The following is a 14,977-nucleotide window of genomic DNA, read 5'->3' on the forward strand; positions in this document are numbered from 1 at the left end:
GCTGGTCCAGGCTGGGGATACTGAGCTACACTGGGGGTGCCGGGTTGGACTGGGGGGACTGGGACAGACTGGGGATACTGGGCTGCACTGGCAGCATGAGGCCGGACGAGGGGAACTGGTGCAGCAGACTGGGATGTGGAGATGCTGGGTGCACTGGTGCAGACTGGTGGCACTGGTGCAGGGGGCTGTGGGCCCCACGACCGTGCCCCCCCCATGCCCTTGAGCTGCCCTTGACGGTTGCCACGGCGACTAAGCCGGACCCTAGGGGGTGGGAGGGGTGTACTGGCAGGGGACCTTGGAGTGTGACTGGGGGCACTGGGGCTGCGGGGCAGGACTGGGGGGCGGGAGGGGCGGGGGGATGGAGGGTTGTCCTGGGGGGGTACGGGGCGTGTGGGGGGTGTCAGGACCTGACACCGGGCACTGCTCTGGCACAGCCATGTCCCCGGGCACAGCCGGTCCTTAGGCAGAGCCCCAGGTCTTTGGGCACAGTCGGTCCCCGGGCACAACCGTGTTCCCGCGCACAACCATGTCCCTGGGCACAGTCGGTCCCCGGGCACAGTCGGCCGTAGGCACAGTCAGCTCCCCGGGCCCAGCCAGCCTGGGCACAGCCGGTCCCCGGGCACAGCCCCAGGTCTTTGGGAACAGTCGGTCCCCAGGCACAACCATGTCCCCGGGCACAGCCACCGTGGGCACAGCTGGTCCCTGGGCACAGCTGGTCCCTGGGCACAGCCGGTCCCTGGGCACAGCCACCCCCCATCACAGCCGCAGGTCTTTGGGAACAGTCGGTCCCCGGGCACAGTCGGTCACAGGCACCACCATGTCCCCAAGCACAGTTGGCCGTAGGCACAGTCGGCTCCCCGGGCCCAGGCAGCCTGGGCACAGTCGGCCAAAGGCACAGCCGGTCCTCGGGCACAGCCCCCCCGGCACAGCCCCCCCGGCCCTGGCCTTTCCCCGGCTAATTTTAGCCGCCCCGCGTTCCCGGTTGCTGCCCGGTGGCACCAGCGTCCCCAGCCAGGGCAGGAACATACTGGGAGAACGGGGGACACACTGGAGTGGGGACCAGTCCCCCCCAAACTGCCCTCCCGGGGTCACCCCCTGCTCTGGGGGGTTGGCTGTAGGGAGGGACCCAGGCGTCCGGGCGGCCCCTGCCCCCCCCAGCCGTGGGGTCAGCGGGGGGGGCGGGGGGCGTCCCCCCGGCCCGGACGCCTGGGTCCCACGGCCGCCTCCGGGGGGGGGCTGGGACCGGGAGGGGCCCGGAGACCCCCAGCACGGCCGGGGGGGGGCGGGAGGAGCCCCCCCATAACGAGGGGGACAGGAGAGGGGGTCCGGGGGGGGCGGGTCCGGGTCCGGCCAGGAGGGGCGAGGGGGATGGGGGGGCGGGGGGGCCGGGCCGGCCGGGTGGGCGGGGGGCGGGGGGGCCGGGCCGGGTGGGGGGGGCCGGGCCGGGCGGGGCCCGGAGGGTTTTTCTCGGCCGCCGCCGCCGCCGCCCCCGAGTGCCCCGGGCCGAGAGCAGCGACGGCAGCGCCATGGGCAGAGGGGTGAGTAGGGGCGGCCCGGGGCGCCCGCTGCCCCGCCACCCGCCCACGCGGGGCACCCACCCACGCGGGGCACCCACCTCCCCCCCCGGAGCGCCCAGCCGTGCGGGCACCCGCCTGCTGCCACCCGGCACCCGACCGTAGCACCCACCCGCTGCCAGGCGGCACCCACCCACGCGGGGCACCCACATCACCCACCCGCTGCCTGCCGGTACCCGCCCAGGCGGGGCACCCAGCCCCGGGGCACCCACCCGTGCGGGCACCCGCCCGCTGCCAGGCGGCACACACCTACGCGGGGCACCCACATCACCCACCTGCTGCCACCCGTGGGCGCTCTCCCCGCCGGGCCCTGCCCCCGGCACCAGCACCCACTCACGGGTGTCCTGCAGCCCGCGGCCCCCACGACCCCCCCGCCGCCACCCCCAGGGTCCCACTGCCACCCCCGCCTCGTTGCCGATGCCCCCTACCTGACTGCCACCCCCAGAGCCTCACTGCCGCCCCTCCCCGGTCCCGAGTGACCCCCGTCATGGGTGGGCAGCTGCCCGGACGCCTGGGTCCCCCCCGCTTCGGAGAAGGAATGCGGGGCGAGGAGGGGAGGGTCCCCCATGGTGGGGAAACTGAGGCACGGAGCCGGGGTGCCCCCGCGGAGGAAACCCCCCTGTGCCTGTCCCCCACCCGTGCCCATGGCCCTGTGCCCGTGGCCCCGGCTGCCGAGCACCAGGGTCCCACGGTGCCGTGGCAACGGCCGCGGGGGGGCCCTGAGCCGGGGCTGGCGCCTCGCCCGGCAGCCCCTGTCCCGCCTACCATGACCGGGACCCCCCCACGCCACGACCCCCCCGGCCCCTGGGCACCCACCCAAAGGTGGGGTGACCCCGGAAGATATGAGACAGGGGGTGCCCCCCAACGGGTCCCCCCCCACGGGTGTCCCCCTGTCACTTCCTGGCAGGCTGCTCCCAGGGAAATGCTGGGGGGGGACGTGACACCCACCACCCCACCCAGTGCCACCCTCCTGCCACCCCCCCCAAAATCCCGGGGTGCCCACAGCGAGTGGGACTCTCCCACCCGTGCAAAGCCAAAGTGTCCCCGTGTGGGGTGCTGGGGTCCCTGGGGATGGGGCAGGCAGCAGAGCCCCCCCCACGAGTGGGGGTGCCCCGTGGGGGGGTGGGTGTGGGTGCCCCCCGTGTCCCCGTCCCTGCGGTAACACGACCCCTCCGCTCCCGGCCGTTGTTCTTGGCACCAGGGCCGTTTTCCATGACCGCATCGGCCCCCCCAGCCCCCCCGGCCCCACGCTGGGGCACCCGCCACCCCCCCGGCTCCTGCCTGCTCCTGCCTGCTCCTGCCAACCTCAGCCCAGCGGGCAGAGCCGCCGCGGACGTGCCACCGGGTCCTGCCAGCCCTGGGGGACCCCCTGCTGCCGGCAGTGGGGGGTCTGGGGGGCCGGGACACCCCCCCACAAGGAGAGCAGGCAGGGCTGCCTGTCCCCTGCCTGCAGCAGGACCCCTGCCCTCCGTGACGCCCTTGGTGGTGGTAGTGTGTTCCTCTCCCCAGCTTGTGGGGACCCCCCACGGCCACAGTGACACCCCCATGACCACAGTGACCCCCCTCCGGACCTGAGGACCCCCCCATGGCCGCAGTGACACCCCCATGACCACAGTGACCCCTGCCCATGGCCCTGGGGACCCCTCTCCCATGGACAAAGTGCCACCCCCACGACCGCAGTGACACCCCCATGGCCCTGGGGACACCCCTGTAACCACAGTGACATCCCTATGGCCCCAGGGACAGTGACACCCCCATGACCACAGTGATCCCCCGCACGGTCCTGGGACACCCTCCCCATGGCCACAGTGACATCCCCATGGCCCTGGGGACCCCCCCACGGCCACAGTGACGCCCCCATGGCCACAGTGACCCCATGGCCCCAGCGACCCCCCCCCATGGGCAAAGTGCCACCCCCACGGCCATAGTGCCACTCCCACCTTCGCTGCCACCCCCACCCACGGTGCCCCCCCAACTTGGGACACCCCCCCCACCTGCGGTGCCCCCCATGCCCACGCTGCCACTGGTGCCTGCAGTCCCCCCCGTGCCCACGGTGACGCCCCGTACCCTCGATGATGCCTGTGGCCACGGTGACCCCCATGCTGGCGGTGACATCCATGCCCATGGTAATGCCCGTGCCCACGGCGAGGGCCGTGCCGCCGGCGGTGCCAGCCGCGCCGGCGGTGCCAGCGTGCCCACGGGGTCCCGCGCCCGCAGGCCGGCCGGGAGTACTCGCCCGCTGCCACCACCTCCGAGAACGGGGGCGGCAAGAGGAAGCAGAAGGAGAAGGAGCTGGATGAGCTGAAGAAGGAGGTCAACTTGGTGAGGAGGGGACCGGGGGGACTCCGGGGACAGCTGACTGTGCCACCCTGGCCGGGGTGACGCGGGTGACGTGTGCCCGGCAGGATGACCACAAGCTGTCCCTGGATGAGCTGGGCAGGAAGTACCAGGTGGACCTGTCCCGGGTGAGATGTCCCCCCCTTGATGCCATCTCCAGCATCCCGCATCCCTCCTGTCCCCATGGGTGACACCCAGCCGTGCCCCCTGTCCCCTCCCAGCGTCCCTCCTGTCCCCGTGGGTGACACCCAGCCGTGCCCTCCAGCCCTTCCTGGCACCCTGCATCCTTGTCCCTGTGGGTGACACTGAGCTGTGCCCTCTGTCCCCTCCTGGCATCCCACATCCCTGTCCCTGTCGGTGACACCCAGCCACGTCCCCTGTCCCTTCCCAACACCCTGTCCCCATGAGTGACCCCTGGCCATATCCCCTGTCCCCTCTTGTCCCCAGGGGTCCCCTGGCCATACCCCCCCGCAGCCCCACGTGTCCCCAGGGTGCCCTGGCCATGGCACCCTGCCCTGCCGGACACACAGGGTGTCCCCTGGCTGGGACCCTCATCCCCTCCCGCCCCCAAGACCGCGGGTGGCAGCGTGTCCCCCCCCGCAGGGCCTGACCAATGCGCGGGCGGCCGAGATCCTGGTGCAGGACGGCCCCAACGCCCTGACGCCGCCCCCCACCACCCCCGAGTGGGTCAAGTTCTGCCGGCAGCTCTTCGGGGGCTTCTCCATCCTCCTCTGGATCGGCGCCATCCTCTGCTTCCTGGCCTACGGCATCCAGGCCGCCATGGAGGACGAGCCCTCCAACGACAACGTGAGGGCACGCGGGGGGCACGGGCATCGTGGGGACATGGGCACTGGGGGGGCACAAGTGTTGCAGGGGGCACAGACATCATGGGGGGCACGAGCACTGCAGGGGCATGGGCTCCCTGGGGGGGGCACAGGCACCGTGGGGTGTGGGATTCGTGGGCACCCTAGGGGGGGCACAGGCACTGTGGGGTGTGGGGTTCATGGGCACCGTGGGGGGAGCACAGGCATCGTGGGGCGTGGGCATCGTGGGGTTCGTGGGCACCCTGGGGGGGGCACAGGCATCGAGGGGCGTGGGCATCGTGGGGTTCGTGGGCACCCTGGGGAGGGCACAGGCATCATGGGGTTCATGGGCACCCTGGGGTGCACAAGCATTGGAGGGCGCACAGGTACCACGGGGGCACGGGCACTGTGGGGGCTCAGGGGCAGCGTGGGCACGGACGTGTGCCCCCCGCCACCCCATGCCAGCTCTTGGGGGTCTGGATGTGGGGGGCAAATGGGCCGGGCTGGCGCAGGGGTCCCCTCCCTAGCGCCCTGTGCTGGGGGCACCCGGGGGTGCTGGGTGCTGAGGTGCCGCCTGGGTCCCAGCTGTACCTGGGGGTGGTGCTGGCCGCCGTCGTCATCGTCACCGGCTGCTTCTCCTACTACCAAGAGGCCAAAAGCTCCAAGATCATGGACTCCTTCAAGAACATGGTGCCCCAGGTAGGAGCCCCGGGTGGGCACCCAGCACGGGGGTCTCGGGTGGGGTGGGGGTGCCCGGGCATCCCTCAGCGTGCCCTGCACCCCGGCAGCAAGCGCTGGTGATCCGCGAGGGCGAGAAGATCCAGATCAACGCGGAGAACGTGGTGGTGGGCGACCTGGTGGAGGTGAAGGGGGGGGACCGGGTGCCCGCCGACATGCGCATCATCTCCTCCCACGGCTGCAAGGTGAGCGGGCACCGGTGGGTGCTGGGGCTGGCACGGGGTGGGCACTGGTGGTGACATGGGGTGGGCATCAGGACTGGCGTGGTTTGGGCTGCGGGACTGGTATAGGGTGGGCACTGGTGGTGGTACAGGATGGCATGGGGTGGGCAGCAGGGATGGCAGGGTTCAGGCATCGTGGCTGGTATGGGGTGGGCACCACGGGTAGCAGGGGGTGGGCACTGGGACCAGCATGATGCGGGCACTGGGACCAGTATGGTTCAGGTACCATGACTTACATAGGGTGGGCACTGTGGAGGGCACGGGGTGAGCACCAGGGCTGGCATGGGGACAGCGGGGCTGCCCCGAGTCCAGCCGAGCCCGGCGGTGCCCGGTGCCCGCTGGCACCCACCCGTGCCCGCGGCAACAGGTGGACAACTCGTCGCTGACGGGGGAGTCGGAGCCGCAGACCCGCTCGCCCGAGTTCACCCACGAGAACCCGCTGGAGACCCGCAACATCTGCTTCTTCTCCACCAACTGCGTGGAAGGTGGGTGCCCGGGGGTCCCTGCCCACGCGGGAAGGTGGGGGGGGTCCCTGGTGCCCCCCGGGGCTGTGTCACCCCTCCCCGTCCCGCCAGGCACCGCCCGCGGCATCGTCATCTCCACGGGGGACCGGACAGTGATGGGGCGCATCGCCTCGCTGGCCTCGGGGCTGGAGGTGGGGCGCACGCCCATCGCCATGGAGATCGAGCACTTCATCCGCCTCATCACCGGCGTCGCCGTCTTCCTCGGCCTCTCCTTCTTCATCCTCTCCCTCATCCTGGGCTACACCTGGCTGGAGGCCGTCATCTTCCTCATCGGCATCATCGTGGCCAATGTCCCCGAGGGGCTGCTGGCCACTGTCACCGTAAGGGCCACCGGCAGAGCAGGGGCGTGGGATGGTGCAGGGGGGGCACTGGTTCTGCTGGGAGGGAGGTGGTGGGCACTAGTTCTGCTGGGAAGGTACAGTGGGGACACTGGTTCTACTGGGAGGAAGTTGTTGGGTACTGGTTCTGCTGGGCTGACCCTGGTGCACCCAGCAATGCCTGGTGCCTGGTGCTTGCTGACACCCGTGGGTGCCCTCCGAGCCCCGTGGGTGCCCGCTGAGCCCCGCGGTGCCCCCCAGGTGTGCCTGACGCTGACGGCCAAGCGGATGGCGCGCAAGAACTGCCTGGTGAAGAACCTGGAGGCGGTGGAGACTCTGGGCTCCACCTCCACCATCTGCTCCGACAAGACGGGGACCCTCACCCAGAACCGCATGACCGTCGCCCACATGTGGTTCGACAACCAGATCCACGAGGCTGACACCACCGAGGACCAGTCGGGTGGGTGGCTGGCACCCTGACCCCCCCCAACCCCAGGAGCACCCTCTTTCTTGCCCCTGCACCCAGATGTCGCTGCCGTGGCACCCCTTCTCCTGGGCACCCCCTTGCCTTCAGCACCCCCTTCCCTGGGCACCTCCTTCCATGGTTCCCCAGGGCACCTCTGGGAGCGCAGGAGGTGTCCCCAGAGAAGATGGGGGGGCCTCAGCACGGCTGATGGGGCTGGGTGTCCCCCAGGTGCCACCTTTGACAAGCGCTCGCCCACCTGGGCGGCGCTGGCACGCATCGCCGGGCTCTGCAACCGCGCCGTCTTCAAGCCAGGCCAGGAAAACATCTCCATTTCCAAGGTAGGTGGGTGCTGACCCCCCGAACCCCCAAATCCTACCACGGTGCCGGCCCTGGTCTCCCTCGTGCTGCCGGCGTCACCCTCAGCACCCTTCCCCATGCCAGCGGGACACGGCGGGCGATGCCTCGGAGTCGGCGCTGCTGAAGTGCATCCAGCTCTCCTGCGGCTCCGTCAAGAAGATGCGGGACAAGAACCCCAAAGTCACCGAGATCCCCTTCAACTCCACCAACAAGTACCAGGTCTGCCGGGGCCGGCGGTGGCGGCGGTGGCCCCGGGGCGGTCGGTGGGTGCCGCCCGGTGCCAGCGTGCCCGCTGTGCCCGCAGCTCTCCATCCACGAGCGGGAGGAGGACCCCCAGGGGTACCTGCTGGTGATGAAGGGGGCCCCCGAGCGCATCCTGGACCGCTGCTCCCGCATCCTGCTGCAGGGCCAGGAGGTGCCGCTGGACCAGGAGATGCGGGAAGCCTTCCAGAACGCCTACCTGGAGCTGGGGGGGCTGGGCGAGCGCGTCCTGGGTGAGGACGGGGGCACGGGGGGCGGGGGAGGCACGGGGGGGCACAAGGGGGCATGGGGTGTAGGGACGTGGCGGGGGGTGACGGGGGATATGGGGGACAGGGGATGGGGAGACGTGGGGGACGTGGTGGCAGGGGGGTGTGAAGGATGTGGGGGCAAAGGGACATGGGGACGGGGGATTCGAAGGACGTAGGGACATGGAGGACAGGGGCGTGGGCTTAGGGTCACGGGATGTGGGGGGACGGGGCACACAGGGGCAAGGGAACGTGGTGTCTGGAGGAATTGGGGTGTAGGACCGTGGGGACACAGGGGACACGGGGGGCAGGGAGGCACGGGGGGCACTGGTGAAGGGCATGGGGGGACGTGGGGGCACAAGGGACGTGGGGGCAAAGGTGGCACCAGGGGGTCGTGGCGAGGATGAGGACTACCAGGCGAAGGAAGGGGGTGCCCGTGGGTGCCTGCACCCCATCACCCGCCAGCGCCCACCAGGTTTCTGCCACCTCTACCTGCCCCCGGACAAGTTCCCCCGCGGGTTCAGGTTCGACGCCGACGAGGTCAACTTCCCCACCAGCAACCTCTGCTTCGTGGGGCTGATGTCCATGATCGACCCCCCCCGCGCCGCCGTCCCCGACGCTGTTGGCAAGTGCCGCAGCGCCGGCATCAAGGTGAGACCCCGCCGTGCACCCCCTGACCCCCCCCGGCTTCCCCCTGAGCCAGGATCACCCCTCTGTGTGTGTCCCCCCCTCCAGGTGATCATGGTGACCGGGGACCACCCCATCACGGCCAAGGCCATCGCCAAGGGAGTGGGCATCATCTCGGAGGGCAACGAGACGGTGGAGGACATCGCCGCCCGCCTCAACATCCCCGTCAGCCAGGTCAACCCCCGGTAGGTGCCGGTGCCCGGGGGGTCCCGGGGGGGTCCCGGGGGGCCGGCGGCCCCGGCTCAGGCTGCGGTGTGGCAGGGAGGCGAAGGCCTGCGTGGTGCACGGCTCCGACCTGAAGGACATGACCTCGGAGCAGCTGGACGAGATCCTCAAGAACCACACCGAGATCGTCTTCGCCCGCACGTCCCCACAGCAGAAGCTCATCATCGTGGAGGGCTGCCAGCGCCAGGTGCCCCTGTCCCCGTGTCCCCTGCTGCCCCGTCCCCGTGCTCTACGGTGTCCCCGTCCCCGTGCCCCATGGTGTCCCCATCCCCATGCCCTATGGTGTCCCCGTCCCAGTGCTCCATGATGTCCCCATCCCCGTGCCCCATGGTGCCCCTTTCCCTCTACCCCAAGGCACCCTGCTGTCCCCGTGCCCCATGGTGTCCCCATCCCCGTGCCCCATGGTGTCCCCGTCCCAGTGCTCCATGATGTCCCCGTCCCTGTGCCCCATGGTGTCCCCATCCCAGTGCTCCATGATGTCCCCATCCCCGTGCCCCATGGTGTCCCTTTCCCTCTACCCCAAGGTACCCTGCTGTCCCCGTGCCCCGTGGTGTCCCCATCCCTGTACCCCGCGGTGTTCCCGTCCCCGTGCCCCATGGTGTCCCCATCCCCGTGCCCTGCCGTGCCCCGTTCCCGTGCCCCATGGTGCCTGACCCCCGCGTCCCCAGGGTGCCATCGTGGCGGTGACGGGGGACGGGGTGAACGACTCCCCGGCGCTGAAGAAGGCTGACATCGGCATCGCCATGGGCATCGCTGGCTCCGACGTCTCCAAGCAGGCGGCTGACATGATCCTCCTCGATGACAACTTCGCCTCCATCGTCACCGGCGTGGAGGAAGGTTGGTGCTGGCCCCTCCATCGCCCTCCTCCCCCGGGACGGGCGCCCGCCGCGCCCCGTCACCCACCACCCCCCGTCCCCTGCAGGGCGCCTGATCTTTGACAACCTGAAGAAGTCCATCGCCTACACCCTGACCAGCAACATCCCCGAGATCACCCCCTTCCTCCTCTTCATCATCGCCAACATCCCCCTGCCCCTGGGCACCGTCACCATCCTCTGCATCGACCTGGGCACCGACATGGTGAGGCCGGGGCTGGCCGAGGGGGGGCGGGGAGTGATGGAGGAGGACGGGGGGTGACAGGGGGTGACGGACCCCTCGCCACGCAGGTCCCCGCCATCTCGCTGGCCTACGAGGCGGCCGAGAGCGACATCATGAAGCGGCAGCCCAGGAACCCCCGGACCGACAAGCTGGTGAACGAGCGGCTCATCAGCATGGCCTACGGGCAGATCGGTGAGGGGCGGGGCCGCGGGACCCCCTGGGTGGCAGCGGGGACGATGGGTGCCACCAGTGCCAGTGGCACCCCAGCACCCGCTGGTGACACTGGGTGCCCACTAGAGATGCCAAGGGACATCCCCCCAGCTGGCACCATGGCCACTGTGTGACCCCAGGGCTCCCACTAGTGACCCCAGGGTGTCCCCCCAAATGGCATTAGGGGCACTGTGTGACAAAGAGACACCTGCTTGTCACCCCAGGGCACCAAGTGGCATCCCAGGACCCACTAGTGACCCCAGGGCACCCACTAGAGATACCAGGGGACATTCCCCCAGCTGGCATCATGGCCACTGGGTGACCCCTGGGCACCCACCTGAGATGTCAAGGGCACCCCAGGACCCGCTGGCATCCCCCCAGCTGGCACCCGGAGCCCCGTGTGACCCTGGGTCACCCACTGGTGATAGTGGAGCACCCACCTGTGACGCCGGGACAGCGAGTGGCACCGGGCTGTGCTGTGATTAGCCGTGCCCTGACCCCACACCCCAGTGGCCCTTGGGGAGCTGATCCCTGATCCCAGGGGTGCCCGTCCCTGATCCCGGGGGTGCCGATCCCTGATCTCAAGGTGCTGATCCTTGCTCCGGGGGTGCTGATCCCGGAGCGCTAATCCTGGGGGGTACCAATCCCTGATCCCGGGGGTGCTGATCTGTGCTCCGGGGGTGCCCATGCCGGGGTGCTGATCCCTGATCCTGCTGGGGGTGCTGATCCCTGATCCCAGGGGTACCAATCCTGGGGGGTGCCCATCTCTGCTCCCAGGGGTGCCCATCCCTCATCCCGGGGTGCTGATCCCCGATCCTGGGGTGCCGATCCCTGCTCCCAGGGGTGCCCATCCCTGATCCTGAGGGTGCCGATCCCTGCTCCCAGGGGTGCCCATCCCTGCTCCCAGGGGTGCCCATCCCTGCTCCGGGGTGCCCATCCCTGATCCCAAGGATGCCGATCCCTGCTCCGGGGTGCCCATCCCTGATCCCGGGTGCCGCTCCCGCAGGGATGATCCAGGCTCTGGGCGGCTTCTTCACCTACTTCGTGATCCTGGCGGAGAACGGCTTCCTGCCCGGCACGCTGGTGGGCATCCGCCTGGCCTGGGACGACCGCTCCACCAACGACCTGGAGGACTCCTACGGCCAGGAGTGGGTGAGCGGCCCCCCGCGCCCCCCTCGCGCCCCCCTCGCGCCCCCCTCGCGCCCCCCTCGCGCCCCCCTCGCACCCCCGCCTGTGCACCTGCCTTGGCACGACTCTGCTCTGTGTCCGCTCCCCCACGTGTGCCCTCGTGTGCCCGTGGCGTGTGCAAACGCACTCGGCTTGTGCAAAGGCCTTGCACGAGTGTGCGTGTGCAGGCTGTTTGTGTGTGCACGCGGGGGGTTTGCACGTGCCCTTACAGGGCTGCCCTCGTGTGCGTCCCTGCGCACACCCATCTGTGTGCGCCGCCGTGCTCGTGTGCGTGTGCTCACGCGTGCTTCGGTGTGTGTGCCCTCGCACGCCCATGCTTGTGCAAAGCCCTTGCGTGCGTGCACACACACGCGAGTGCATTTGCACGCTCGTCCTTCTGCACGGCCCCTTGCACGCTTGCTCACGCACCTCTATGGTGCAAAGCCCTTGCACGCGCACACTCGTGCGTGGGTGCGTTTGCACGCGCCGTCGCACACTCATCCTTCTGCACGTCCCCTTGCACACTTGCTGATGCCCCTGCGTGGTGCGTGCCCTCCCGTGCGTGAGCGTGCAAAGGGGGGGCACACGGGTGTGCAAAGGGGGGGCACGCGCTGAGGCCATGCCCCCCCAGACCTACGAGCAGCGCAAGGTGGTGGAGTTCACCTGCCACACCGCCTTCTTCGCCAGCATCGTGGTGGTGCAGTGGGCCGACCTCATCATCTGCAAGACCCGCCGCAACTCCGTCTTCCAGCAGGGCATGAAGTGGGTGCCCCCCCGCCCCAGCACCCATGGGTGCCCCCCCCCCCCGCTGTGCCTTGCACCCACGCCACTCTCCCGCAGAAACAAGATCCTGATCTTCGGGCTGCTGGAGGAGACGGCGCTGGCGGCGTTCCTCTCCTACTGCCCCGGCATGGGGGTGGCCCTGCGCATGTACCCCCTCAAGTGAGTTGGGGGGGGCACCCCGGCCCTGTCCCCTGCCATGGGTGCCCCCCCCACTAACGCCGCCCCCCCCCAGGGTCACCTGGTGGTTCTGCGCCTTCCCCTACAGCCTCCTCATCTTCGCCTACGACGAGGTGCGCAAGCTCATCCTGCGCCGCTACCCCGGCGGTGAGTGAGACCCCCCCGGTGTGGCCCCCTCAAACCCCCTGGCGTAGCCCCCCCAAGCCTCCCATGGGCATTGCCCCCCAGGGTGGGCATTGCTTTCCCCCCATTTGGGGCACAACCCCCCCAGACCCCCCATTATGGGCTCTGCCCCCAAATCCCCCCTTTTTGAGCACCCTAAAGTCATCACTGCCCCCCCCCAAAGTGGGCATTGCCCCCCTCCGATTGGCACACCCCCTTGAGCCCCCCATCTCCCTCCCCTGCCCCCCCACTGCCCCCCAAAGCAAATGCTGCCCCCCAAAACCACCCTCAGGCCTGGCACCTGCACCCAAAGGAGTGGGCGGCACCGGGGAGGGGGGGCGTTAGGGGATACCCGGGTGGGTGGGGGCACCCACGGGGGTTGGGGGGGACCCAGGGAAGTGGGGAGCCCCCATAGGAGAAGGGGATACCCGGGAGAGGTGGGGGGCACCCAAGGGGCGGGGGGCACCCAGGGGGGCTGGGCACACCCAGGGGGTGGGGGACACCCCCACTTCACCCCCCCCAACACCTGCCCCCTTGCAGGCTGGGTGGAGAAGGAGACCTACTACTAGGTGCCTGTGCGGCCCCCCGCCGCCCCCCCCCGGCCCCCCTACCCCAACCCTGCACCCTCGTACTAACCCCGGGGGCTGGTGCTGCCGGGCACGGCGGGTGGGGGGTCGGGACGCCCCCCGCCCGGGGGTCCCAGGAGTGCGGAGGCGGGGGGCACCCTTTGCTCCCCCCATGGGGCACCCAGACCCCCCCCCACACACCTTCAGAGCAATAAAACAGTTTAACCCCTTCGTGCCCTCATCTGTGCTGGGGAGGAATGGGGGGCACTGGGGGGGGCAGAGGGACCAAGGGGGGGCAGGATGGGGGGAATGGGGGGGATGGAGCCTGGCTGCCCCGCCCCTGCCTCTGTGTCCCCCCGTGTCCTCTGTGTCCCCCAATACCCCATGTCCCTCCCTTGTTACCTGATGCCCCCCCATGTCCCTCAATGTCCCCTCATGTCCCCCCCCGCTCCCCGGCGAGCAGCACTCCCTGGGGGTTGCCCCACAGAACCAACCCCAGGGGCAACTGCCCCCCCCCCCCCCCGCGCCCCCCATCATTTCTCAGCCCCGCAATGGGGCAGCTGGGGGGTATCAACAACCTGCTGCACCCCCCCAACCCCCTGGCACCCTGGGGACCCCCAGCCCCCAGGACAGGGTGTCACGCCGGGGCCTTGTTGGGGCACGTGTGAGCCCCCCGGGGGTTGGGGCACGTGTGAGCCCCCCGGGGGTTGGGGGGGCCCCAGCCCCCCTGAGCCAGCAGCGCGGGGGGGCGCAGGGTCCGGCCCCACTCGGGTTTCGCTGCCGGGTTTCGGTGTCACCTGGGGTTAAAAGTAAGGAGTCAGGGCTGGGGATGGAGGGGGCTCGGGGGGGACGGCGGGGGGACAGAGACCCCCTGCACCCACTGGCACCTGCGTGTGAGGGTCCTGGGTACCACAAAACCCAGCATGGGGATCATGGGCACCCCAATTCCCTGCACACACCGGTACTGGGCACCCACGGCCCTGTGCATGGGGGTCCTGGGCACCCCACCACCCTGAGTACTGGGGTCTTGGGCACCCACAGCCCTTGGCATGGGGATCCCGGGCACCCCACCACCCTGAGTACTGGGGTCTTGGGCACCCACAGCCCTTGGCATGGGGATCCCGGGCACCCCACCACCCTGAGTACTGGGGTCTTGGGCACCCACAACCCTTGGCATGGGGATCCCGGGCACCCCACCACCCTGAGTACTGGGGTCTTGGGCACCCACAGCCCTTGGCATGGGGGTCCCGGGCACCCCACCACTCTGACTACTGGGGTCTTGGGCACCCACGGCCCTGTGCATGGGGGTCCTGGACACCCCCAGCCCCTTCGTGGGGGTCCTGGGCACCCACCTACCCCTCCACAGCCTGGCCCCCATGGCTTCTTGGCTTGTGGGAGAAGACCCCCACCCCTGGGGGTGGCCATGGGGGGTCTGCCCCCCCCCCCCCAGCCCGGGGGATCCACTTCTCAGTGGTCAGCAGAGCGGGCGGTCACCCGATCCGAGGGGGACGGAGGTGACAAAATACCGCGTCCCCCCTCCCTGACGGAGCCGGGCAGCTGGTGGCCACAGGGCTGGGGGGGTCCCCATCGGCTCCAGCCAGGGCTGGGTCCCCTCAGTCCTGGGGTGGGGGTGCCCAGTGCTGGGGGGTGGGATGGGGGTACCCAGACCCCCATCCTGGTGCCCTCAGGGCCAACTCTGATATGTCCCTGTCCCCAGCCAGGGACTCTGGGGAATGGGGAACCCGAAGGCTGGGGTGGGGAGCAGCCACGCAGGGGTCCCCAGTACCCAATGGGGACCCCAAGGCTGGGGAACAGCCACCCAGGGGTCCCCGGCACCCACTGGGGACCGGCCACCTGGCCCTCCCCGTCCCTGCGGCGTCCCTGAGCCTGGCACTGGTGACCCCACACTCGGCTCCTTATTTTTAGCCCCTGGCCCCCCCGGCTCCCTCCTGCTGGCTCCTCTTTCCTTGCTTAATATGGAGCTGGAGCGGGGCCGGCGAGGCGGGACGAGACGGGGGGGACAGGGCTGAGCCCCCCCCCCGGCCGGACCCTGCACCCCCCG

General features: G+C 70.4%; 1 protein-coding gene across 2 annotated transcripts; it reads left to right on the forward strand.

Annotated features, from left to right (window-relative positions):
• Positions 1–1,435: 1,435 nt before the first annotated feature.
• On the forward strand, positions 1,436–13,146 carry LOC142094050 (sodium/potassium-transporting ATPase subunit alpha-2). 2 transcript variants are annotated; one of them, XM_075175881.1, is made up of 23 exons: positions 1,436–1,538; positions 3,792–3,896; positions 3,980–4,039; positions 4,515–4,718; positions 5,300–5,413; positions 5,503–5,637; positions 6,041–6,158; positions 6,249–6,517; positions 6,776–6,974; positions 7,209–7,318; positions 7,422–7,556; positions 7,642–7,831; positions 8,319–8,494; positions 8,579–8,715; positions 8,792–8,942; positions 9,424–9,592; positions 9,678–9,832; positions 9,919–10,042; positions 11,067–11,212; positions 11,859–11,989; positions 12,068–12,169; positions 12,243–12,334; positions 12,890–13,146. In XM_075175881.1, the coding sequence occupies exons 1-23, from the start codon at positions 1,527–1,529 to the stop codon at positions 12,916–12,918; spliced, it is 3,063 nt and encodes a 1,020-aa protein (XP_075031982.1). In that variant the 5' UTR covers positions 1,436–1,526; the 3' UTR covers positions 12,919–13,146. The 2 variants fall into 2 exon arrangements, with proteins under 2 accessions (XP_075031982.1, XP_075031981.1); XM_075175880.1 differs by lacking the exon at positions 1,436–1,538 and adding an exon at positions 2,776–3,700.
• Positions 13,147–14,977: the final 1,831 nt, after the last annotated feature.

Source organism: Calonectris borealis, chromosome 29 (genome assembly GCF_964195595.1).
Source record: "Calonectris borealis chromosome 29, bCalBor7.hap1.2, whole genome shotgun sequence".
NCBI classification, from domain to species: domain Eukaryota; kingdom Metazoa; phylum Chordata; class Aves; order Procellariiformes; family Procellariidae; genus Calonectris; species Calonectris borealis.

Coding starts and splice junctions, on each gene's coding strand:
- LOC142094050 (XM_075175880.1), top strand. CDS start 3,647: ATGATGCCTGTGGCCACGGTGACCCCCATGCTGGCGGTGACATCCATG. Junction 7,832..8,318: donor GCTGGGCGAGCGCGTCCTGG/GTGAGGACGGGG, acceptor AGCGCCCACCAG/GTTTCTGCCACCTCTACCTG. Junction 8,495..8,578: donor GCCGCAGCGCCGGCATCAAG/GTGAGACCCCGC, acceptor CCCCCCCTCCAG/GTGATCATGGTGACCGGGGA.